The sequence below is a fragment of the Branchiostoma floridae genome, chromosome 11, assembly GCF_000003815.2.
Source record: "Branchiostoma floridae strain S238N-H82 chromosome 11, Bfl_VNyyK, whole genome shotgun sequence".
NCBI lineage: Eukaryota > Metazoa > Chordata > Leptocardii > Amphioxiformes > Branchiostomatidae > Branchiostoma > Branchiostoma floridae.
Genome location: NC_049989.1, coordinates 7,938,672 through 7,966,174, shown reverse-complemented (window position 1 = coordinate 7,966,174; position 27,503 = coordinate 7,938,672). Strand labels below are relative to the sequence as shown.

At 39.4% G+C, this 27,503-nt stretch overlaps 3 protein-coding genes across 11 annotated transcripts in view; all 3 read left to right on the top strand.

The window, feature by feature from the left end:
• Window positions 1-7,694, top strand: part of LOC118426360 (collagen triple helix repeat-containing protein 1-like) — a 10,933-nt gene extending 3,239 nt beyond the window's left edge. Inside the window, exons 2-6 of one of the 5 annotated variants that reach the window (XM_035835692.1) lie at window positions 1,861-1,944; window positions 2,744-2,791; window positions 4,350-4,622; window positions 5,328-5,538; window positions 6,137-7,694. In XM_035835692.1, coding sequence (XP_035691585.1) covers window positions 1,861-1,944; window positions 2,744-2,791; window positions 4,350-4,622; window positions 5,328-5,538; window positions 6,137-6,303 — 783 coding nt within the window. In that variant the 3' untranslated portion in view covers window positions 6,304-7,694. Of the gene's footprint in view, window positions 1-1,860; window positions 1,945-2,740; window positions 2,792-4,349; window positions 4,623-5,327; window positions 5,539-6,136 lie in introns of all 5 variants that reach the window. The other 4 variants (XM_035835691.1, XM_035835694.1, XM_035835693.1 and 1 more) reach the window with 4 other exon arrangements.
• A 3,274-nt stretch (window positions 7,695-10,968) lies between these two features.
• Window positions 10,969-16,185, top strand: LOC118426642 (collagen triple helix repeat-containing protein 1-like). Of its 2 annotated transcripts, none has more exons than XM_035836151.1 (5): window positions 10,969-11,377; window positions 13,028-13,149; window positions 13,532-13,670; window positions 14,220-14,421; window positions 14,951-16,185. In XM_035836151.1, exons 1-5 carry the CDS (start codon window positions 11,276-11,278, stop codon window positions 15,112-15,114), a joined length of 729 nt encoding a protein of 242 aa, XP_035692044.1. In that variant the 5' UTR covers window positions 10,969-11,275; the 3' UTR covers window positions 15,115-16,185. The 2 variants fall into 2 exon arrangements, with proteins under 2 accessions (XP_035692044.1, XP_035692043.1); XM_035836150.1 differs by having other exon boundaries at window positions 10,969-11,392.
• Window positions 16,186-17,790: 1,605 nt separating this feature from the next.
• The window catches only part of LOC118425793 (rabphilin-3A-like), a 51,760-nt gene continuing 42,047 nt past the window's right edge, over window positions 17,791-27,503 (top strand). For 3 of the 4 annotated variants that reach the window (XM_035834884.1, XM_035834881.1, XM_035834883.1), the window contains exon 1: window positions 17,791-17,964. The gene's annotated coding sequence lies outside the window, so the exon portion shown is untranslated. Of the gene's footprint in view, window positions 17,965-23,089; window positions 23,112-27,503 lie in introns of those variants that run through there. The other variant, XM_035834882.1, reaches the window with a different exon arrangement.

The window sequence follows — 27,503 nt, the reverse complement described above, 5'->3', positions numbered from 1 at the left end:
GCCGTATTTTTTCAAACTCGATACAACGTTTAATACCGTTACAGTTTGAATAGACAATGCGATAGCTCTATGTCAGAATAGACGGCGAGAGCTAAGGGCACCCACCCCGCCCAGGAGAGAGACTGCAGGGACACCCCCCCCACACACACACACACACACAGAGAGAGAGAGAGAGAGAGAGAGAGAGAGAGAGAGAGAGAGAGAGAGAGAGAGAGAGAGAGAGAGAGAGAGAGAGAGAGAATGAAGGGGGAATTGTGCAAATGGTGAGAAGGAGAGGAATGGGCTTCCCCTACCAGTACCATTCCAAAGACAAAGCCCCAGTAGCCTCTGAATACATATGGAACCTTTATCTATCAGCACCACAAAGCGTTACTGACCTGCCAGGGCAGAAAGAGAAAGAATTGATTGGTTCTCCTGAGTTGCGACTGCTGCAGGTCCAGTCATGGTCACTACATCATATGGTGCACACCTTACAGAGGATCAATAGATAAGTGAGTAATAGAAACGTTGCAGAAGAAACCATTAGCACTGATCTGACATAAGTATGTAGTAACTTTGATTAGTTAATCCAGCTTCTTGGGAAAAGGCTGATTCACTTTCTTGAATAAGCTAATATTCTAATGGATTGATGATTAAGCGTGGATCGATTAAGATAAAAGTCACAATAATCTTATTATCCTATTATGACTTTCAGGCTTATGGTAGGAATACAACATTGACATTCAACAGGTGAAAAACTATCCGACGAATACATTATGATAGTGCTCAGTTAAACATACCTAAGGTGGAAAGTAATATCTATGATATTGATAAAGTGATGATATGTATTGAAACTATATGTCCCAAGAGACAAATAAAGATCCCAACATTGTAATATATGAGACCACGAGGCGTCTTTTGTCTCATTTGGGACATATCAGTATTGCTTATCAAATATTACATATCATCCGTTCATAATTAAGTATTCAAAATGAAATCAAGATACATGTATCTTCTTTGTCAATCAATTGGCCTGGATATGGCCGTTATGATACATAACGTTTTCACAGATAAGTTCAGTGAAGGGTCTTTGACCCCCAGTCCATTTTCACATCACAGCTTTATTCATGTTGCATTGCTAAACTCGTGTCAATACAAGTCTCTAGTTCAGTGAAAGGACATTGGTCTCTCTAACGCTAACACAAACATAAAATATTGGTCTTTATTTTAATCATTAGTTGCGTTATTTGGCTTTGTTACTTACGATCTTCATACATTTCTAGCTTATATTCTGCAGGCTATGCTTTAAGGTGTCAGAAAACCAAAAAAAACATTACTCACAATATCTTATAATACAACATCAGCACAACATCAATACAGTATGAAATAAATTTCTTTTAAAGCATCGAATAGCGTTTGCAATGTTGCTGTATTTATAATATACGCATATGTTTATTCCAATTCTGATGAGATGTATTGTGAGATGATTGTGAGAGCCACAGACATACTGCTATCTACATGTATGCTATTCTGCTACCTTGTGACTACAATATCTTTATCATCACAGAAGGGAATTGTATTGTTTTTCTCCTTTCCTGTCCTCTTCTTTCGTTCTAAACAAGCAAGGTCAATGACCTGGATCAGACAACTGTTGCCATGGCTACTCGAGCAGACAATCTGGGTGTTCGATTACACTTTGTAGCAAGTGGCAGGACAGAGCTGGTTGGGCTGGTCACGATATATGTATGAATGCTTTTGAACAAGAATAAACAGGGAAGTAGTTTATTAAGCTAGACCATTTGGAAGTAAACATAATGTATTTGTTTGCAAATGTTATCTTTCTAGTTGGATTTTTGTTTTTTCTTTCCTCATCTCTAATAGCGCAAAGTGAAAGCAAAGTGGCCATACTACCCGGGGTTCGTGAACGACCCAGCGAACCCAGTTAACTCTGAGGACGAGGAGGAGGTATAAGTATCGGGCCGAACGGGACAAGTATAGTCAAAATAGTCTGGGTTTTCGGATGTCACTGTTGGCAATGTAGAATGATGTTAGCAAAAGAGTTCATCTACTTGGTAGTACACATAAAGTATAGCTAAAATGTCGCAAAAACACAAAGATTCATTTCGCCCAATTTAATTTGTGGCTGTCCTACTGCAGTCTTCCTCGGTATACAAGTGACCACCCACCTAGCTCACGTGTGCTCACGGACACTGACGTCATTGATAGGTCAAAGGTGCCAACCTTCAATCAAAAAAGATGGTGGGTGGTATGGCAAATTTGTTCTATTGAAGACGTCACGTCTCGTCGGTGATTGGTCACTTGACTTATGTAGACTACAGTAAGACAGTCGAAAATTCCATGCACAGTTCCGTTGTGTAGCGATAAGGTTTTGCAGAACAAGGTTCAAAGTTCGAAGTTGCAAAATGTTCCTTAGATCTACATAACCCACATATATAAAAGCTTGATTTCATTGATTCTAAAATCAGCACCCAAACTGGACGATAGCCAACAAGTACATGCATCTCAACCATTTTTGGTTTTTGCTACAATGCCTGAAAATTTCACTATTCAAACGTTTGAGTTTTGCTACACAAAGAAGAATCTCATCAAATTGACAAAAGAAGAATCTATATTACAAGGATAACACCTTGTCTACAGTTGAAAGCTATATATACAGTGAAGCTGATCCATACCAGATAGTACAAGAAAGACAAGCCACATTCCATAGTTAACCACGCAAATTGTTTTTGGATTACATTAGCAGAAACAAGCCAGGCCTTCATATTATGCAGACGAGCCAGACGACGACAAGGTAGTGCGTTTACCAAGACAAATAACCAAAATTTGCTCGGCTTTCTCTCTCTAACAATTAATATTAACAGGCATTCCGTCACAAACAGTCCAATTGACTATGATTTACATCAATTACACGTTTATCTTTGTCAGTGTATTTGACTAACACAAATCTATCTAGCTCCTTAATTTTGTGCGATAACAAAATTTCATATCATATAACCAGGAAACTAATTACAAGGGCAAACACATATTTCAATCTTGAATGTAATAAGCGTATGGCTGTAGATGTATCTGTGAATATCAATGTCTGTTTCTTTTTGTTCTGCACTATAACAATGCATGTGTAACTTTTGCTAGTTGTCTCCAGTCATGAATAGACATTTTCACGGACACCATCGCATGGTGGGAGGTGCGTGGTACAATGAGCGGGGCAATAAAATCATTACAATGACAACATAGATAGCACTTGACACAGTGCTCAAGTAACGCAGGTTGTTATGGTAATGATGTTGTTTACCCCTAAATTACCCATAGTGCTCGCGTCCCCCAGCATGCAATGGCTCCGTCAAAAAGTCGGTTTATGCTACACCATTTCACAACAAACGGCTCGTAGATGTTGCCTGCCTTTGCCACTGTCTATATATAATTAATAAGATATGCGTTTTTGTACCCTAAGTGTTGTATATAGACTTGTCCTCGCGGTACGCTTGTACGAAATTGTTTAAATGATCTTTAGCTAGCCAGAAATATTCTTGTTGTTTTGTTTTGCATGAAGCTCTCACTTTGCATCACTCTTGGAACTAATTCAGCATGGCGATTTCAGCGTTATGCGTTTTTGTACCCTAAGTGTTGTATATAGACTTGTCCTCGCGGTACGCTTGTACGAAATTGTTTAAATGATCTTTAGCTAGCCAGAAATATTCTTGTTGTTTTGTTTTGCATGAAGCTCTCACTTTGCATCACTCTTGGAACTAATTCAGCATGGCGATTTCAGCGTTATGCGTTTTTGTACCCTAAGTGTTGTATATAGACTTGTCCTCGCGGTACGCTTGTACGAAATTGTTTAAATGATCTTTAGCTAGCCAGAAATATTCTTGTTGTTTTGTTTTGCATGAAGCTCTCACTTTGCATCACTCTTGGAACTAATTCAGTATGGCGATTTCAGCGTTATGCGTTTTTGTACCCTAAGTGTTGTATATAGACTTGTCCTCGCGGTACGCTTGTACGAAATTGTTTAAATGATCTTTAGCTAGCCAGAAATATTCTTGTTGTTTTGTTTTGCATGAAGCTCTCACTTTGCATCACTCTTGGAACTAATTCAGTATGGCGATTTCAGCGTTCTAAGATTAGATAAAGCTTTGCAAATCGTGTATTGTAATGTACATTGTTTTTGCAACAATATTCAACCGAATTCCAGTTTATGCAGTAGTGTAATATTTGTTAGCAAATTGGAAATGTACGTTATATGTTCAAATAGCCAAATCCAAAGTCTTAGCAACATCATCTTTATTAGAGTGTGTGCATTATTAACGGAGATACTTGTGTAACATTGTCCAATGTCTTCCAACTATTAGCAAAAATGTCTGGCAAACGGGTGCTGTGTTCAGGGCCCACCGGGTATGCCCGGGACCAATGGCGTTCCCGGAAGCAATGGCATCCCTGGAACGCCAGGGATCGGTGGGAAGGATGGCGACAAGGGAGACCGGGGGCTTCCGGGCAGACCCGGTAGGCCAGGGACGAAGGGAGACAAGGGGGACTCTGGAAGTGGGGCGATGCTGCTTGGCAGTAACATCAAACAGTGCGCCTGGCGGAACCTCAACTTCGATGAAGACCACGGAAAGATCAAGGTACCCAAATCAATTTTAGGAACATTCATTCATATTTCAAATAATAGGAAAAAGTACGTTAGGTACCCCAAAGAAAATATGATATGGACAATTACAGAAATTAGGTATATACAGTTCTATTTTTTTATCAATAGGAACAAAAACTTTACTTTGAAAAGCATTTCTGATGACATTTCGTCTATGGTGTTGATGCATAGTTCACCTCAATCGACATTTGATTGATGTATACTATGCACGTCAATCAAAAATGTGTAAAATTCTGTGTTATAACGTATAAGTAGCTTCCATGTCTTGCTGCATGTTGTCGATAGTATGCATGGCTAAGACAGAGGAAGGGTTCCCGTGCGCCTCTCCTCTGTCATTGGCCAATTTGGCTGGTGTCCCCAGGTCTGTGATTTCACCAAACAGCGGAAATCTTCCGAACTACGGGTCTTGTGGGACGGGCCCTTAAGGGTGACGTCACATTCCGGAGCATGTAAACGTTGGTATTTCACCTTCAACGGGGCAGAATGTGCCGACCCCGCACCCATAGATGGGATTGTTTACGTTAAACCCAGCGAAGAGCTCGTGGCCCTCAACATCCACAGAGTGACTCGCAGTAAGTTGGCTGCACACGCCGCCCAACTATCCGCCCCTGCCCCGCTGCCTCCCAGCCAGCTTCTCTGACTTCTACCTGCGCTCTTATATATCTTAACCCCCCTCTAGGAATGCCCGTTTTCCAAACGGTTCACCAACTCCTCTCTCCGTGTCGTGTGGAACGGAGCGCTCCGGGTGACGTCAACCAGTGGCTGCTGCAAGCGGTGGTACTTCACCTTCAACGGGATGGAGTGTTCGGGGCCGCTGCCCATCGAGGGACTGGTCTACACGAATGCGAACAACGGGATGTACGGGTTGAACATTCATCGGGTTTCCTCCAGTGAGTCCTCCCCTCCCTAGCTCCCTGCTCCCTCAGGCCACTCCTTTGCTCCCTTGGCTTGTCTGACACTTGTACATATTGTTCTACTAAAAAAAACGTTTAGACGTGAAGTAACCACAGTGTTCGTCAACATATTGGTGTTTATATTTGCATTTCGATGAATCATAGCAGAAGCGTTTTAAACAAAGATCTATATATGTCAATGTCGACAGCTCATCATAGAAGGGATACAAGAACAACACGTAAAAGTCTTTCGATGAAGCACTACAATGGAAACAGTTGAGATTTGATCCATTGAAATGCAAAAGGCACCATCATGGCGATCAGCACCTGTCTGCTTCGTTGATATGAAATGAAAAGCGAGTCAAAGCGTTCTATAGGTTATAACATAGGTTAAAAGTAACATCGAAAACCTCGAATCCTTTACATAAACTCTGGCTGTACTAATTCAACCAGGAATGATGCATATTAGATTTCGTTACTGCTATTTGAAAGGAAGATACATGTATGCCACAACCATAGTTGCTTATAGAATTATCTTTTGAAAATATCAACTAAGTTTATTAGTATATTCCTAAACCAACTTATTTCCTCCTAGTTGAGGGCATCTGCAGCGGCCTCCCTAAAGGCAAAATCAACGTGGAGTTCTCTGTGCGCAACTGTAAGGGCATCTCCAACAGCGGCAACGCCTACACCGGCTGGAACTCCGTGTCTAGGATCATCGTCGAAGAGATCATGCTTCCTGAAGACGCAACAAACCAGTAGAGGGGTCTACAATCACTGCAACAACCTTAGCTTTACTGCATACAGGAAGTCATGTCTTTAAGCACTTCTTTAAGCATGCTTTGAAGCCACCTTAAAGATCTGATTTCGTAAAGGTTCATCCGTGATAAAAGGATTCATTCTGAAGCACATGCAACTGTGATTTTCAACACAGGAAAAGAGTTCAACTTATACAACTAGAGACGGAGGACGCTATGATATATTTGCAAATTTTCGACCTGCTAGTCACATGAAGTGATGTCATAGAGGCAGTGGATTGTTGATTCTGTGACTAGTGCTGTACAGTCGAAATCTTTGATATGTCCATCCATTCCTTGTGCATGTGCTGAAAATCACTGTTGAAGTCATCATTAACAGTAACATCATATGATGCTCCTCTAACGCATGAATCACATATGGTGAGTTCTCATAAAGAGCTCAGCTCAAGGTTTCAAGGTAGCAGTCGCTTTTCGGTGTATGCATTTGTAAAAACAATTTCAAAAGATAAAAGGAGTATTCGTTAAGAGAGTTTTGGGGATACTTAGGTTTGAAGGATACGTTAAACGTTATACAGTATACAGTATACTTTGAGGACTGTCTAGAAATAACGCTGGTTCACCTTTATCCGCGGGGTAACGTATATCCGGCGTTTTTAAATCAATGTATTTAGGTATATCAAATTGAAATATTCTGGTTTCAAACAGCAATATTTTCAAAATACTGTAGTTTGAAACTACGTCATTCGACTTAATATCCCTAAGTACCTTGTTTTTAAAAACGACGGATATGGGCTACCCCACGAATAAAGGTGAACTAGCGTTACCTAACATTGCCATTACTTTATTGTATGTTCGCTTCAGTTCCATCTGGTAAAAAGAAGGCAACAACGTTATTTCACGTATAACCGATATCGTTCCTACTAGCAAGTATAGCAACACATGTAGAAATGCAAGCTATCTGATCTCAATTATATCAATTTTGTACGTGTGAAATGTTTTACATAGACACACAGAACATAGAAACACGCAAATGTAGAAACGACGAAGGCGATATATATATCATACAATTTAAATGTTTAAGACTTGGGTAGAGAGCATATCTGCCACTAGTTGAAGTGTAAGTAAATGTTCCGCATACTCAAGCTGAGGATACCTATATATACATTGATGAGGGCTCTCTCCAGCAGCAACATTATATGCTTTGGAGACCACCATTCAAAACATCTTCAATCTTGCAAACAAGATCATAGCACTATCCCCTGCATCTGCATGGTATATTATCAATAAAGCATATTAGATAAAGGGAAGCAGTTTGTGCAATAGTCGTGCTGGTGATGCAATGAGAAGTTGTAAAATATCACAGGTGCAATAAAGTTGTTAATGTATAATGTGTAATTGGGCATCGTGTTGTTATTTACCATTTTTGCAATAATGATTTGATTAAATGGATGATGTTCACACGCGCATAGGTTTTTTTTACCCTTTCCCGAAAAAAGGGTTCTTAGCCATATAGCCGTACAAAGCAGCTGCGAAATTAAGAAATACATGCCGTAGATTGAAAAAAAAATATCGGTAAACATATACCAATGTCATAGAATACCAAGGTGAAAGAAGAAGACGCGAAATAACAAACTTTAAAATAAAGAATCTTATAAGTTCCGCATACCATACATGTATACTCTGTGTGCTCTTTCATTGGTTTAACCTTCCTGACCACTCATAATGAAGGCAATATTAATTTTTGTTTGGGCAAACTTTTCAATTCGCAAACTCGAATCAGTTTGGGGATTCCCAGGGGATGTCATCTGTATTATCAAATCAACATGGCCTTACTGAAATGACACAAAGCATAGACTACAGATACTGTCGAAATTAACACGCACCGTATATGAACATACAGTACCTGTGGGTAAAGGTAAAATCGGAAGAGTTCATTTCCAGGTCTCAGGAGTAAAAAGTTACCGGTTATACTAATACGCTCACTCAACCGTACTGCTACGATGTACATAAATGTAGTAAGACAGATACGACGTCGACATAATTGAGTTACCCATGCTCATGGTACATGACGAATGAAGACTCTATCCGCAGACAATCTTGTAAAGTGAACGAATGTGGGCACACCGCTTTTATTATATCATATCCAGCCGTTATGATTTGACCGTGAGTAGGATATATGTTGATGGGGTCACCTCTGTGTCACAAAGTAAACACGTAAACTGCCATTCTAATCACGGTTTGAGGCCACCCGTGACCATTTCAGTTTCATGGCAGCCATGATTGTTTAGATTGACCAGTCTGCAACGGCCTAAATGATCCTATAGTTCATAGTTTTTGTTTCCGAGCAAGAATGGACAATTTTCATTTAAAGTTTCACACATGAAAAACAAAATTTGGTGGCTTTCCAATAACCTTATTTGTGGTAGCAACTTAGCCTTCATGGCAGGCTCTCTGTACCTTTTTTCGTTGTTGTTTTTTTGCTTATAGTACACTTTCGCTGGTCATTTCTTTATGCACTGTGTCGTTGGCGCAAACAGCACAGTACAAAAACAAATTTAAATGGCCAGCAAAAGTGTTTCATGAGCAAAAAAAAAAAAGGCCAGAGAGCTTGCTGGAGCAACTATTACTATAAAGCAGAACAGAAATACCACAGATAACAAAGCATCAGATTTGGAATTCAACACCACGGAAGAGAGCATTTGACAACTTGGGAAGTGTTAAGGGATACCTCTATCCATACAATATCTAAATTTATTATGTAAACGCCTGCTTTACTTTTCTTGATGTACTGTTTTGCAATTGACGTTAGTGATTGTTAATACAAACTGCCTACCTTTGGTGAAGCGTCACGTTTCCTTCTTAGTTATATATATTTTGCCATATTCAATTTCAAGAATCCGTTAGGCCATGTTGATTCGATAATATGGATGACATCCTAAGGGAATCCGAAAAATGATGCGAGCGTGCGAATTAAAAAAAGTTTGGCCAAAAAATATCTTAATGCCTTTCCAATGGTTGTTTGAGTTGGGGACATCTATATATATGATGTTTTAAACGTAACACTTATTGCATAGGACGAGGATTTGCCCTATATTCTGATACGTTTGTTACGCACCTCTCGTTCTCACCGATTCATAACTGCTGTCAGAACTAGTCGTCAGTCATAAAAAGCGTTGTAAGCAAAGTGTCAGTTCCGCCATTGGTGCACTACATTTGCGGTTACCGCTCACAAAACCATATTTGCTACGTCCTTGCTCTAACGTTATATTTGCTGCTAAAGATTAAAACTAATCAGAAGGCAATCAGAGAAAAAATGAAAAAATATCCAAATTTTGAAAAGATGTTCTTGTTCTATTCAAGACTATGTACCGCACGTCTTTTTCCTTGATGTCCTGATTTCCGAAAATGGCACAACTGATCATTGAGACATTTGTTAAAAGTTTTCGAAGTTACAGCAATATTGCTTCTTCATCATTATTGCTGTATATTTTCACATATAAAAAAGCAAACATCTTCAAAGAAATATAAGTATCATAGCTAGTGCTGGGAAGTTCTAAAGTCGTACGTATCGCCCCTCTCTTAAAAAATATGTAAGTTGTCAACTAACGCAAATTGAGTCATTCTTTTTAGAATGATAGAACAGTTACAACATTCTGCCTCTGTAGTATAGATAATGTTTCATACAACATGGCGTTTTTAGATACTAATAGAATAAAGTCAATCTAGAAACAATGTACCTTAATCAGTATATACATCATTCAGTTCAATTATGCCAACGTAAATTAGGCCAAATATGGGAGGTGCATTTACGTTGTAGTTTAAAGTTTAAAGCTTAGCTGTGAATCTTGCAAAATGGTACATTTCTGGTAAAACGTCACTGTAAAGCTCTCTGAAAAGTTTTGCAAACTGTAGTCTATCCTTGAAGAATCTATATACGAATCATAATGCATCTGAACTTTGGCAATGCACTTTGCAAATTACTTTTGGCAGGGTATCGAGAGCAGAGAGGTCCCCGCTAAATAAGCTGTAGATCACTTGCTGATGTATACTTTACTTGACATCCGGCGGAACATGCCGAACTCCCGTGCCCCTAACTGGCGTCGCTCAGGGCGGGTCGGCCCGGTTTAATCAAGGAAAGAATGGGTAATTGGGTTAGCATCTGTCAAATGAGGTAACTGATTACGTCCAATTTGCGAAGGACATAAATGATTACGCATTCCATTACTTGCTGCCGCTTCCTCTGTTAATGAAATCTCCCATCTTTTAAGATGTAGTTAGGAAAGGAAACTTCGATATGTGCTAGAATTAGAGTATTCTTTGTGAGCAACTTAAGTCTAAAGAGGATTTTGTCTCAAAAAGTTTCTATTCCATATTAGTAACTCCACCGTCTTTTAAGTACATTAGATCTTCTCAGAATATACGAGGATCATTATTTCTGGGGTAATCAATTTTTCCGATGTATTTCTGTTCGGATTAATCATGCTTCCCTCCGGTAATGCCGCCAGGAGACAGTTTACAATCGATACCTCGGGCTTTCCAATATATTTAGAGAAATTGAAATATCTCATTTAGAACACTGACCCTTAATGCGACTAGGATAATAGATGCGTCCCCAGAAATGGAGATCATTAGATAAAAAGGTTTCTTCGGAAAATGAGACTGGATCTAGAGAGCTTGGCAAGGGAGGTCGCCGTCGCAAAGCTCTCTCCCTGCGGAGTTGTATTGAAAATGAAAGGGCTGAGTGATTAGTTTAGCCTGAATGGCCCGCCATCCGTCATATTGTTAATGACATTACTCCTCTTGCTGCCGTCCCGTTCTTTCTGTGCATGCGGCCAATGTGCAGTTGCGTTCCGAGGCTAATTCTCTATGACTACAGGGGCGGATAGATGTGAATTGTAGGAGCGTCAGCAAAAAAAGGAACGGGTCAGAGGACAACATAGACGGTCAAGAAGAGCAAGGTCTTTGGCAAGGAGGACATGGCGAACTGGACTCAAGCCTTAACGATCTGTGTCCTGTGTTTCCTCGGGACCAGAGTTTGGAGCGCCCCGCCAGAAGGCCCGGACGACTCGGAGAACGAGGTACAATGCAAGCAGGTAGCTTTAACACTTTTGCAGCACGCAGCTTCCTTTTGTGTGTGCTTTTTTAGCTTAACGTGAAAAAATGTATATTTATGGTAAAGTCTTAACCGGTGTCTTGCGATCTGGCAAACACTACAGTACGTCACGTGGTTGTCTTAGAAAGGACGCTCACCTGTTCAAGTAACTCAGCTTACAAACAATTGCTAGTCGATCTTTACCTTTAGTGATTGTTTAGAAAAGGTAAGAGGTTACAATTATCTACATTTCTAAACTAACCAGAATCTATGTTTTCAAGGTTTAGAATTGTCAAACATTTCCTGTATTGCTTACTTGCAAAGGTGTCATTGTTTGTGGTGTTGCTTGCATGATTGCTTGCTGTTTGGAGCTTGTGGATCTCCTGATGGCACTATGCGCTTCGGGATGCTTGAAGAAGACTTCATTTTCTTCACAGCACACAGAGGAAATATCTTCCATGTCCCCCTGGTGCTATCGTTCTTACGACTTTTTTTCATTATCTGAACGTCAGTCGGCCTCTGTGTTACAGCCATCGTATTTTCTAGGCGAAACCTTCATCGTTCGAAACCCTTTTCATTCATTCTGATTAAAGTCACTCAGATGCCCAATCAGATGGACATCCGGTCAGCCACTGGTTGATGAATAGCTTTTCTCTTGTGGTGCACTTTCATTTACTGAATAACGATTCTATTCTATGTGGTAAAAGATGAGATGAAGTATAAATACTCTTCTATTTCCTGTGACTGTGGTTTGTTCACTTCACCGAACACCATATTTCAAACACAATGCTAATCATTCTTAAAAGGTCCATCTTTTTCACTGAAGTCTTGTATCATCCTGATGGAAAGAATGATAACAATAGCTCAAATTACTCTCAATCCCATTTCAATGAAGTGTTTCATGTCTAAGTGTACGCCACATGTTTTCATACATATACCAATTTCTTCGAACTTGCAATCAACGATTTAACATGAACAGTCATCATTTTTCATCTACATAGCTGCACTTCCAACGTTCCAAACCAAATAAATTACTTTTCTTTTCAAACATTCAAATACTACATTCCATATCCATCTAATTGTCTCTGCCATACTTTATCTTACGTTTCTATCAGATTTTCAACCATCTAAAAGCATCTAAGAGTTCACATTTCCGGAGGCGCCAGCTATCTACGTTTATAGAAAGTACATACATACGAAACTGTAATATCAGCACCTGTTTCGTTGATATGATACAGAACTTTCTGTGCACATGTACATTTTGCCTCCCATTGAATTTTCCATATCGACTAGTACTAGTACGTGTCGAATCTCACAAGAGAGTGCTTGTATGAAACTGCCTAAAGTGAAGTTACCTGCCACAATCATAATACATTCCGAAAGAAAAAATACAACGTATCAAAGTTGTTGTCATGTGATTGTCTGAATGGTCATGTTAACGTACATGTGTATAACTATAAACCGGGGCCCAAAAGATCTGTGAAAAAAGACCTCCGCGGTTCAAGTAATTTGATTTGAAGCGTTGATATCCTTGTTGAGGGAAGGTAGAATATATGATGTTAGTAACGCATTTGAACATATTGACCTGTGTAACTTTTAGTGTCGATAAATCTACCTGCTGTCTTGTTCACGACAGACATGTCCCGGATGTTGCCCGATGGGTGCGCCAGGCATGCCGGGAAGAAACGGAGTCCCGGGACAAAACGGCTATCCTGGTAGCAATGGCTTCGACGGAATAGCTGGGAAAGGGGGCACCAGGTAAAGTTTCTATCTTTGATGTTACCTACGGAACAGCGCCACCTAGTAACAGTGACAAGTAGGTACAGTCATGGCCTTTCGAAGGCTAACGTCACATTTCCAAACGTACCCCGGTCGGGCTGTTTGTGGAAACGAAAGATAGAAATATATACATGAAAATATACAAAAATTATGCCCACGACTATTGACGTCTTGTGTAGATTGTCTTTTATACCATACTTTTCGTTCCCGAAAGCTGTCTGGCCGGGCCCCGGGTTGGAAATGTGACGTAGGCTGAAGGTACCGTAAGGACTGTGTAAGGCAGATTCCTTTTGTTGTTAAATAAAACTTCATTATCCATGTGTGAAAGTGGCTAAACTATTCACGTACCTGTACATGACAGGGGTGTCCGTGGGGTGAACGGGATCCGGGGACAGAAGGGGGAACCAGGAGACTCCGCCCCGGACCTGGTGGCCAGTCAGAACATCAAACACTGCGTCTGGGACAGGATCAAGGACGACAGGGATTCTGGCACTATCAAGGTGTGGTAACTTTGTGGTGAAACATGTATGATCCGGGTGTTTAAAGGTATAACCACCTCTGAAACTGATGTGTTACAGTATCTAAGTAGCTTTCAAAACCAGCAAAACATCATCTATCTCATTGCAGAAAAAATAATGACAATTACAATGCATCAAATACATTACCTAACTAAAAGAGTTAGATGGATCTAATTTATATCTATAACGTCTATAACAACCAGTTTATCTCACCTGCTGACGTTTCGATGTCTGTCAGTGTGTCAGTGGTTGTGTTAAAGAAAACACTTATGTCACACTATTACTCCTTGTCGCATGATGGCGCTGTGACAATGATGCGGTCTCAAACGTGACTTTGTCTACCCCCCTCGCCTCTGTTCATGCCTGGTGTACATTTATGACTTATTTGACAACAAGTTACAGTTTAGAGATAGCTGCTAGACTAGAGACATTCTACATTGTTCTACACTATTTGTTTCTTTGCCTACTTTCATCTTACCTGCAATTAGCCCTCGGGCAAGAATTTGCAATAAACTACTATTACATTTCCAGATCTGCCGTTTCCACAAGCGTCAGATGAACACCACTATGCACGTGACGTGGAACGGCTCCCTGCGCGTGCTGTCCACCAAGGAGTGCTGTAAGCGCTGGTACTTCACCTTCAACGGCAGGGAGTGTCTCACCCCGGTCCCAATAGACGGCCTCACCTTCACTAACGGTGCAGAGAGTGTCAACATCCACAGAGTTACCACAAGTAGGTGTTTCATGTACAACGTTTGGTGACGCCCAAGAAACGGCACTTACGTGACAACGGTTTTCTTAACTTATTGGAGGGACAGATTTTAATCACACAATAACTTTGGGTTAAACTAACTATATGGGGTATGGGAGAATTCTTTTACACAACCAGTTAACACTCATTCTTGCTCTTTCGATGTTTCTCAGACACTTTCCTCAAAGCTTGTAACTGGAGTTCTGCTTTTTGCCGATATAAGTAGCCGATGTAGGTGGCGCTTTTCTAATCCTCATCACTTGTGCTGGATTTATATATCATTCGTATGATGGAAACGCACTAAGGCCCACAGTCAGGGACGTAATAAACAGTTTGGAATTTTGAAAAAAGAAGACAGGAGGGATGAAGTATGTATATGGCCTTATCCAGCTGGTGTAAGAACCCATCAATGGTATATCGTGTATCTTCAGTGTGTGTGTGTGCGTGCGCGTGTGTATGCGCGCGTTTGTGTGTGATAGCGCTCTTCTGAAGTTACCATGTTCCCCGACAGTTGAAGGGCTGTGCGAGAACGTACCCCAGGGACCGGTGGACGTGGCCTTCAACGTGCAGGACTGTAGAGGCTACAGTGGGGGAGATGCGTACACCGGATGGAACTCTGTCTCCAGAATTATCGCTGAGGAACTTCCGGTCACTGCTGAGGAAGGGACAGAGTAAGAAGAGCCAGATGAAACTGCTACTGGGCTATCCCACTGACAATATTCTGGGGGTGTTCTCTAATAAGGGGATATCTGGATGTGTGACGTAGTAAAGAAGGTGAAAATTTGAAGTAAACGGTCTGAAAACATCTGAAGCAAAGATTTATAGATTGACGATATGAAATTGATTAGGAATCTTGTTATTGGCCATGGGATAGCCATTAGGTACGTAACATGTACAATCTATGCTAAAATAAGAGTTTTAGATAGCTTTGACGAAATCATGGGTCAGTGTCTCAAGCGAGAATTCAATATGAAAGAAAATATGCAAATTATTGTTAATTGTACCGCGGCTATGAAAATGAAATGTTGTCTTGCTGCCACTATCACATGTGTACCCGCAAAGGAGTTGACTGGTCCTGTAAGCTTGACACTTATATAAACCTGCAGCTGGTACATGTGTTGTACTTTTCAGATATAAATAAGTGCTTCTCTTCTAGCGCACGGATCACAAAGCAGGAACGAATTGGGCATATATAAATTTGTCAAAGTTTATATCTTTATGTGGCGTCAATTCTTATAACATTATGGAAACTTGAATTTCTAAACTAGAATTTTGATGCTGGTCACTTGACAAACATAAGTATGAATAGAATATAAATCACACTTATTTCCCACCATCAATTAAAACTTTATATAGACATTACAACGTATAATGAGTCTGCAATTTTCCCAGTTTTCGTGAATATTTTGTAAAAGTTCGTATACAAAATACGTATTATGTGTCAAGTTCATGTATATCATGTTTAGTATACTCACAAATATATCGATACCATGCAAGTAGTTGTATATCTTCTATATGACGTTCTGTAAGAAGAACCTCTTTCATCGCTACCGAATGTCTTTCCAATTGGTGAAGACTGCATTGTAGATCAAGTTAAGGAATATGTATCTTGAATCATTATATCTATTTAAGTATGCATCTATTGTAACAATTCATGTCCTTATACATCTGTATACAATTCACTTTTTTACATAAAAAAAGCTTGCTGACGCTGATTTTGTGAATACATTGTAGTTCAATTCATAAGTCGTTTGATCTCACTGAAAACTGTCTAACTCCTAAACTGTCACTATTGTTTTGAATGAACATGAGTGGCAATGTTTTCTTCCAGCGTGGAAAGTTGAATGATGCAATTCTCATCCAAACCACTAGGCGCCCTCGTTGACCGCCGCAACGAGTTGTTGTTTCTTGTATACTCAATTTTTTTTTACAAACAATGTCATGAACAAACATGAGAAGCGAGTAGGAGATAGACAAGCGTTGTTGATAACTTACTGAACATAGTTTTGCTAATGATAATGTCGTTTCTTATACTTAAATGCAAACGCCTTCGCCAGGCTTGGAGATACAGTACCAAGAAGCAGGTGTCTGTACTGCGCCAGTTTGACGCTAGAGGGGGCGCATACCACATAGCGCTTTTATGGTGGTCATTCAATAGCAGGTTAGATGGAAGCATCGCAGTATGGCCTTTCTTCCTGTACAAGTTAAGATATTGGCTGATATTGTGTCTATAGCGTTATTAGATAGCAACTACTAAAATACGTTTTTTCCCAGTAAAATTTGAAATAAGACTCTTTGTAATAAGGCATTACAAACAGCTGCCTCAAACCCAATTTGCCGCCACATTACAAATTTAAACCTAATTATTTTCGAAGTATCATTAAAACGTGACGATTTTTCTTTGACAATCTCCGCACAAGACCATCTTTGAGGGGAGATCCATTAAAAAGTATGTCAGGAAACACGGATGAAGAATATTCACAGAAAGAGGTCCATGCTTACTTTACTTATTCAGTCCATGACGGTTTACCGACTGCTTTGAAAGTAGATTACTAACATTATCTACCTTTATCAGTTTGCCATACCCAATGTCTTTCGTCGTTTTCGTTATGTTTTAAAGATCGCCTTTCGAATTTCCTACGTTCGGTCCATGCTAGCCTGATTTAATCGCGGAGTTTGCGTTACACAGACTAAGTCCATGCAAATTTACCATTTTCCAGATTTTCTTAATTTTTTCCAGGCATTCATCGCAATTTAGCTTCCGTTAAAAAATGTGAATGACTAACAGGCTATTTTCTTTGCTATTTTTTTGGTTTTTCGCCATCTAATCTTCCATCCAAGATACGCATAAATTTTTCACGTAACGTTACATTTTCCTCTCTCCAATCTTTCCTGATCCATTCCTAGCCTTTAACGGTCTTTAAAGTTTAAGTTAACAAAACAAACGATGTTTATTTCAAGACTAACTTAAACATCCGGATGTTGTCTGACGCATGAGGCTCCTGTTGCCACTTTAAACTTGAAAGAAGACCGGTGTGTCGTCAATGGTGGAATAAAATCACACGTCAACCGGATATTCTTTCTTGATCTCATGAAACAAAACACGTAATCAGAATGTATTTGAGAGCAGACCATATATGTACATTCAGAGCTTTGTCTCTGACTTCTAGGAGAAAATAGGAAAGAAAATCAAAGCTGCAATAAAGGAAAAAAAGATTCAAACGAAGTAGATATATTGAGTGCAATCCCTTTCAGATCATGATAATGATAATGATCTTTTTACATGAAAAGAGATCTTCTGAAATTCAAAGACCAATTCATGTCCCCTAAGAAGTTGAAACAGGTGGTTTCTTCCAAGCTGTGGTCTTCGTGACGTCACCACATAATTAAATATGGCGGATACGATCCAGGAAGTGCAGCAATTCTGACGCCAAATCAGTGTTTTTATCCTCTAAAACGGTCCAGAAGAAGACAAGCTCTGCACCAGACAGCAGAAACAGTGAGAGAAGACGTTGCACGCGGCTGGTAGGTATTCTCAGCCTTATCGGTGTGAAAGGTGATGTGTTCGGGGCCACGGTAGAGGAGTGGTCCACACCAGTGCCTAGGGCGGGTCAGGTTTGACAAGGCGATTTGGGGTGTAATTGCTTTTTCCTGACTGATCTATTATAGTCATACACGGGGCCGATTAGAACGCTTAAGTGGTCACGTAGCGGCTTCTGCACTGGCTCAGCACAATTTTATCTGATGCTGGGCTTTAAGGCTAAGGGAACCTACGATTTACTCTATCGTGTTTCATATAAATACCATTTGCTACAATCATGTGAATGCCAGGTACTAGTGAAGTGACTTTAACAGGAATATCAACGTTTAATTGACTCCCTTCGAGATTTCTTATCGGCGATCCTAGCTACAAGCATACAGTGTTCTTTAGAATGAGAAAAAAAAATAAGCATAACAACTGATATATAACGTTAGTGTTGCAACTGTGATCCTTTTTTAACACTATGAATTACAATTTACAAAGTAGAACAGGTCTGAGCTTAGATTATAGTATGTGTAACAGTGGTGTTCAAGGACTGCTAAACCGAAGACGCCTAACGGCTTAAGCCTTTTGGCCGAACGGTTTGCACGTTCGATTTGTGATCCGGCTGCCCGGGTTCGGCGCGGGTTCGAATCCCGGGGGTCGGGGTGTTGTTTCTTTCTGTTCTTACTCGCCCCTCTGGTTGTTTCATTGGTTCCCACGCCGGTCCTGTGAGTAACAGGCTAGTATGTGCCACACAGGGATGTCGATCTCGGAGATTCGAGGACGAATCTTGAAAAGAAAAGGGGGAGTAGTGTAACAGTGGGGTTCTAGCGCTGCCAAACTGACCACGCCAACAGCTCTTGAGCTTTTGGTGTTGTGGTTAGCACGTTGGATTTGTGATCCGGCTGCCCGGGTTCGGCGCGGGTTCGAATCCCGGGAGTCGGGGTGTTGTTTCTTTCTGTTCTTACTCGCCCCTCGTATTTCTACATATGCACAACGTTATATTTAAAGTACTGATAATAGATTAAATTGTATACCTGGGTGAAATAGACTCATGATTTGCTATTCTTTAATTTCACATCTTCATTGTAGGAAAAGCAAAGGGTTACAACTTGCATCATACAATTCTTGGTGGAAAATTTGATTTAGCTAATTTATGCTTAATTCAGGATTCCCATCTACAAATTACACTAATTTTAGAATGGGACCGCTACACTTAACAGAATGTTTTTGCCCGCTGATTATACACTGGAATTGAAATTATAGCTTTCCCTACAAATTTACAAATTACAGGAAATTAAGATCTTTTTTCTAACCTTATCGCTTATGGCAAATGGTACTTATGCCCATTTAGTTCACACTATCACAAGTAATTTTGATATCCACCTGTCCTAAGTAAGTGTTGAATAGTTCTGATGAAAGATGAGAATTTACCTTTATGTCTAATCATTTTAGTCAAGGAGCTTGTTTTAGTTAAGGGTACATTTTAGGACTGGTGCAGTAAAGGATGATGAATAAGTACAGAGTTTGCCTTGCATTTGGTAGGTCGTAAGCTTGATCCCAGCCGAGTCATACTGTAGTAAATACTAGTATTGTTCCAAAAACTATTTTCTCCGCTTACATGTATATTAGTACTCGGCAGTTGGGAAAGAGTATTGCAGTTAAACACACACCATTACCAGTGATCCCTGTAGTGATTACACAATGAATCATATGTGTGGCCCAAGGGTTAAAAGAAACAGAGATGGGTATGTACTACCTATACTACCGGTATGGCTTGTACAAGAAGGACTTGGAAAGGATAGATTTTGTTGATGACAAGCATATAACATAAAAGACTTTTCATAATCTATTACACATAATGTTTAAATGCCAAAATATCTACTAGTAGTATGCCTATGAGTGTGAGTTGCATTTCACATACTTTGGTACATACTTGCATGAATGTATTGCAAGCAATTCTCTAGAACATTTATCAAGTTTTTCCTTGTACAAAATGTATGTACGTAGCTGTTACTCAGTCTGTTGGAAGATCTTCAGCAGCTACACGTTCATGTATGAGATGTACAGACGGATAGAATAAGAGGTGTTCATGCGTGGTACATTGTATCATCTCTCAACTCAGACGTCAACTCTACGTCAGCAGCAGTCTTGGTAGATTTCAACAAAGCATACTACGCAAATCATATAATGAATACTGCACGAAAAAGGAAACTGAGTACGGATTCAACAGAGCACAGTGTACGTCAATATTTTCATTTCAAACAGCTGCGTCGACTTTGTTATCATCATAACAACCTGGTTTGCTGTGTCAATTTTACACTGGAAATTACACTACTTTTACAGCAAGGAAAATTTGAGGTTTTTAGTCAAAATTACAGTGTCTCATTCTCAAAAATGCCCGGTCATTATAGTTACATCATCAGCACAATTATGTTTGATGATAAAAAGATGTTAGAAGATTGCCTTTTCGCCTCACTGTCAGGCTGTCTTTAAATCCCCTATAAAAGACGTAGAATAATGAATATTCATCTGACCTGATTCTGTTGGATTGAAGGAAAAGAAAATGGTGTCAATGATTTATTGGTTTCATTGAAGAATTATCTAGGCTACACTGGCTGCAGTATAACCTATGCATGCATATCTCTAAAACAGATTTTAAGGATTATTCTGTCTTATACTTGTTGTAAGTTTATATAACTTTCTTGAACTGTTGAAGACATGATGGTGAATGATATATTTAGAAAATGCTCCCACAATCATCATAAATCACTGTAATTGATTCTACCTTACACCAGGATAACCAACGCTGAAATTCTACTAGTATATCCGATCTTTGATAGATCTCCAGATCTCCCGAGGAATTTCCCCTGGGTAAAATGACGAGTGAGCAATTTTCCAATTGCGCCTTTATCGTATTTCACAAGGAACCCCTTTCAGCGACTACATGTACATGTAGCTGTGTATGACCTTTTGGAAGGATCAATGCCAGTTTGTGCTGAATCACTGTTACAAGTCTAAGGTACAAAGTTGCTTAGAAAGGTAGTAAGAAATTCTTAGTACCATTAATGCAAAAAGCAGACAGTCACATATATATACATATGGAGATGCAAGACTTTCAATTTCTTGTTATGTAGAGCTGGACATCAAAGTTAGGCCCATAACGTTAACGTTAGTTGCTAATGATGGCTTTTGAAATGGCCGAGCTGAAATTCCATTGAGTCATGTGACATTAAAGTGGCCATCAGTGCCACTAATGAAGGCTCTATCGCAGTATTACTTAAGCCTAACAAGGAATCAATACTTGATGGAATTAGAGGGTCTTTGCATGTCATCACTCTCTCCCCTGTAATTTGTGAAACACACTTTCCAAGTGCCTTTTTAAATATAGGTCTGACATTAAACTTTAAAGGCCCCATTGTAGAATTTGAATGAATCTGAATGAATTGAATGTTTATATCAGATTATACATGACTTATTGTATAGTGATATTGTAGCAGAGTACAAATGCTATGTTGTGCCATGCAAACATGTTCAAAACCTCCGATGGGGATTGTTAGCTTTACAACTGGGCTTTGTTTGGGTCCATCAAGATCCACTGTACCTGACATTTAACACATAACGGGCTTGTCATCTTTTGCCTGTAAATAGATGGACCAAAATGTCTCTGAAGTTGTTGTAATTGGACACTGCAGTTTGATCTACGTGTTTGGTTAACACCTGTTTGATTGTAGTCACTATTACTTGGCTTGACCAAGATTCAGGATATCATATTTCCTGATTATTAAGTTAGATGCAGAAGTATAGAAATAACATATATATATATGGGCAGAGAAAAATGACTGAATCACAATAAAGCACCTGTGACATTTTTTAACATTCAGCAAGAAGCGTAAAACCTGCATATATCTCATATGTTACCATTGGTAATCAGGATGTGTTCACCCGAGCGAATAACATATACTAGATACGACTATGATTCATACGATCGGCTTCCCGCGTAAAATCTTGCCGCGACCCGTGGTTTGTAGCCACCTCGTCACTCCCACCTGAACTATCGGAGATAACGGCACGTTGATGAAATATGGATGAGAGGCAGCTGGGATTCTGACGACCACCTGCGGTCCGATATTCAACATCAATTCTAATTGTTTTTCCTGGCAAGTTTGAGCGTGAGACTTCATCTTAGATCAATATGATATTCATATACATGGTCGCAAGTAATAGTTGGGGATGAAATTACTGGAGTCTTAATTGATTTGTCATAACTGAGAGAGTAAGCAACATTTTATTCTGCACAAAATGCTTATCACATTTGTTGTGTTATAATTGCACCACAGTCAACACTGGAAACGTTTATACTCTTCTTGGCTTTCTCATGTTTGGCAATCAATGAGACTATGATGCCTGAATTCTTGTTAATATAGAACGATTTAATTTGTCAAATTACAGTTATAGTAATTTTTGTTGGCATTTTCAGAGCCAAAAACATAAGAAACATTTTTGTTCATTCTACAAAATGTTCATTTCATATTTTATAGCATTCTATATGACATCAAAATCAAGAATAGTTTTCACAGAGCCTCGGCTGAATTACGAGTATTGTCTTAATTGGAAAAATATCATCATATTTTATAGCAATTAAATATGGATCAAAAAAGATAATCATACTCACATTGGCCTTGAGTGTGCAGTGGCTGATATAATTTTACATATTCGTATATTCTTATATAAAGACAATATAATCGTCATTCGTAGCTTGGGAAAATGACAGCTCAGAGACGACGGCATTCTACCGGTTTTGACTTTATTGTCTTTCTCAATACACAATGTAATTGGTTTACTGTTGTCCAAATTTCCACATCACCATATGCTTGTGGGAATATGTTAACTCTTCAAATATGCAGACAGCTGGGATAGGCTTAATGCTAGTGTTTACCCAGGGGACAGATTGCTACCTATTACTTGTCCTACTTGTGACGTTTTACCTTTTTGACACGGGTGGACTGTGTTTAGGCAGTCAATACTGCAGCGCTATAATTAGCAGTTTGGAGTGGCTTCCATTCGTGTGATGTAGGAGGAATATTTGTACTGCACTAGGATTTAAGTCGTTACAGAAAAACGGTAGTTATTAACTTGGATGTATCAGGTGAGTCCAAATTTTTTGTTTAGAAGCTCAAACTCAGTCAGAGGATTAGTCTACAGTGTGTACTGTAACAGTACTGTGGCCGGATATTCACTGCACCTATAGTTTACTAACATCTAGTAATTTCATAGGACTTTAGAAAACCAAGTCTTATTTGTTGATGATAAACGTACTGTAACGGGAGGTGCCCCAACACGGTACGCTTTTTCTTGCGCTCAAACTCATGGCGCTCCATCGCTAGTTGCCTGAGAGTGGTCAAATTTTGATGACTGAATTTTTTACACATAGATTTGAACAACATACTTGAATAAGAAATGCATTCATGTCGTTCATGAACCTTTCGCGCTGCATGTTACAAGCGGCAAACACTGTGAGACAATTTCGTGTATGTAACCTTCCAATTTTGTGCTACGCTGGACAGTGTGCCTAACTCGGTACGCTTTTTTTTACATATTGCTTTCTTCAGAAGTAAGTGGTAAATTTAAGTAAACAGAAAAAAATTAATAATTCGATATTTTAGCTTTCTTTTGACAGTAAAATCGTGACTGTATGTACTTCTTGTCTCACATGAGGAAGGCTGTACCTAGAACAATCCAGCTCATGTTTTTACGGGCAATGGGCTGAATGCACTGATTGTGAATGCCCGACTAAAAAAACCATTACGAAAAAAAGACACCGCTAACATCAACAAAACTCGGTCTGATTATATGAAAATATCATCTACATCTCTCTATCAAGTCTTATTTTCATAGACAGCACGAATCATTTGTTACAGTCAAATAAATCTTTGGAGCGTACTCTAGTCTGTCACCTTCACGGCCACACTCCCTTGGGAGTACAATGGTGGCAATGTTTATGTCGCTTCCTTTTGGTTGCTTTTCTACTCAACAGACATTTGAAGACCCATATTCATAGTGTTTTATGCAGCTTTATTTATGTGTATCATGGCAGTTGTGTGACTGCTTGAAAGAGTTCGTATAGTTAGCGACACGAGCCGCCAATACGCAGAGGCCGGTGACCGCAGTGATTCAGCACTGTCAACATTACTGTTAGAATTCTGTTTTTTTTAAAACATGAAGTAAATATGTTAAAGTATACTTGGAATGCAAATTAAAGCTGTGTGCATGGACTTGGTTTATTTACCTTTGTAATCAGCATAGTCAGTGGCAACAAACACGGTGTACTTATGGATAATAAGATCAGCAAAAAATCCGTTCCGTCTTACGACGGGGACCGTCTTAGGGCGGCCCCCGTTATACAACTTAGACATTATTGAAGTTTTATAGAAATGAAAATGGCATCACCTACAGACATGAAAATAGCCATAGTACAACATGCAGAATGATTTTTTATCATAACATAAGATGGCAGAGCAAGAATGAATGATCTGCAATTTGACAATACAGGTATTACTAAGAGGAATTAGACTATTTAGAGACTTGATACAAAATGAATCAAATAAAAAAACAGAAATTTTGATACCTCATTATATGTGTGCATCAGTATAATGCCATGGTTTCTATATTCTGTACGTACAGGTATATTCTAACATATCCCAGATGACAAAAATCAATAAATTCTCCACTGTGGGGGTGATAGACACTTCATATTGATCCTGGCACAAACATAGCACCAAGCTTTTTTTAAAGCCTTAGGGTATTATGGGGACAGTATTGATTAGATGTGGACACGGTATGTAAGTTTCCTGCTCAGCAGGTAACTCACCTGATACCAACTGGTCAGTCATCTGCTAAGAAGCCTTTTGGTACAAAATTTGTGTATGGTATATGGAGTTGATTGCCGGTTTAAGTACCTGATACTGTACGTAGATAAAGAGATATTTGCGGTGGTTTTATGTCAGCATTTTTTGCAATAATTATTGCCCATTTACCACAATTTTAAAACCACTGCCAGTGGGAACATTTTTCCGGCATAGCATTAAGAGACTAAAAAAAATAAATGTGTGTGGTGCGACCACAAACAAACAAAAATGGACTGTTCGTGATGGTTTTAACCATCACGAACAGTCCATTTTCCGGCTACTGCGAAATTAAATCCTTGCGGACTTAAATGCATGTACAGTATATTGAATTCAAATTCACACCGACAGAACACTTTTTTTCAAGTCCGCATTGTTTGATTTCTGTTAACATGCAGAAGTTGCCTTTGGACTGAGTTTCTCTCCTATAGGGGATTAAATGCTTAACCTTAATCACCCTGGAGCTAAACAATTTGGCTACCAGTTCTCCATTCATTATGGGGTTCTTAGGCAGTGGGAATAACGTTTAAGTTCCTGCCAAAGTTTGTATGAAATACATGCAGAATTTCTTGAGTCTCCCCACAACTTTATAAGGAAAGAATCCTTGACTTAGTGACTGCATTTTGTATTTTGCATATGTTCATGAATATCTATCCATAAGTGCTCATAAAGAGTCCTGATTGATTGATGAAAGTCAAAAACATGGATAGCACTATATAAAGCTTAAGAGAGGAACTGGGAGCTAAGTTGCTTGGAGTGGTGCAAGATGTTGATCTTTTGTTTTTCTAAATCCTCTTCTAAACCTAGCTCAGCAGCTGAAGAAACCCACATAGAATGTGGAGAATTTGTCATGATAAGAAGAACTATAGCCCTGTACAGTAGCATGCTTGTGTGTCCATGGCATCCCCAGGGAAGAACACAATGATTATTGATGATTAAAAGTGACATATTCCAGAAGCTACACTGTACCATTACTTGTAATGAATAGCAGACGTTAAACAAACTGGTACATGGAAATGATACAACAAAGTGCCTGGTAACTATCAAATTATGTTGGAATGTTTCAGTTATTACTGCAATCATGTTTGCCTTGATGGGCTCTTTGTGTTTGAATATTTTCATAGCAATCTGTGTAATATACTTTGATAATGGTCTGTCAGCCTGACAGTGTGTCAGTAATTAGACCAGTACCCTTTAATCAACCTGTTTACATGCCTAAAAGCTTTGAGATAGAGGTAATGAGCATAGGTCTACTACTTCTGGTGTACCTGGCTCTTCAGTTTTGTTTCTATATATAGATGGTTGTACATTTGGGTTTTAGGATATGTGTTCAATTTATTTTTTACAATGTCAGAGTGTCAATCAAGTGTTGAAGATGCTCAGGCTTAATCACGTATTTTTATGTTTACCTTCACAGAAGGTACACATATTGTTTTTGCTTAGACGTTCTTTTTTTCCGCGCACCTCAAAAACATGAATATCTCCGAAAGTAGAGCTTGGATTAACTTGAAAGCCAGAGTTATCTGGTAGGCCTGTACATAACGCACTGCACCGTGGTCATTCGGGCCCACATAGACCCAAAATAATGATTTTATGGGGCAAAAATGGGTGAAAAAATAGCAATTTTAACACAAAATCGAACTTTAGAACACCTCTGGAATCTTGGAACGTTGTTCGAAACGAGGTCAACGACCGCCGCAGCTATCGAACAAGCCGCCGCGCCAGCAGAAGGAAATATAATACCCCAAAAGTATTGAAATGTGTGCAGGGATAGGTCACTAATTGTATGAATATATATCAAGTCAAGATTAAGTGTCTGTTGGGCATATTATTTTTGATTTTGTTTAAGTTCAGTAACCTGAACGAGCCAGTTGTACCTTATCTCTAAGCTATCCAAACATTGATATGATTCTATGTTGTGTTCGAATTACGTCAAATCGACAGCACACACCGTGTCGTACATTGTATGCCAGCACTAGTCTTTTTTGATTCAACTGTTTTTACAAGGTTGCATGCTCACGTACTAAGTTGTAAACAAACGCATACCGTCGACAGAGAGAATACGGATTGGTGTATAGTTAACCAAATTTTGAGTAAACAAGAAAAATTGTGCACAAAAAACATGCTCTACGTTACACGCAAGGTCACTGCGTATTGGCGGCTTTTACGCACGAAGATCGTCATCCAAACTGAAAGATTTACATTTGACACATATTAGGTATGCAAAACACAAACAAGGGACTTGAGGATTTTATTTCGCAAGTAAACTGACCTGAACAAGCAAGATAAACCGCAACGTGGAACGCCCTCCATCCCCATCGCACGTCGTCATAATTTCCGTTCACCATGTTCATCATGCAGTAACGTTACCACAGCGTTGGGTTGATCCCGATTCACAAGTGAAGCACGAAACGGAGTCACGGTTAAGTACATTTAACCTACATACAGCTTTATACGCGTTGGGAGAGTTTACAAGTTCGTGGCCTTCACAGCACAAGTTTAACTGTTAGCACAAAATGGGACTGTTTACACCGCTTGTTGCATTCCTATATACACTATAACCACACCCACGATCACGATCTGTTACTTCCTACCTCAATGACAGTAAAAACTTCATTTCACGCCAACGGCTTCGA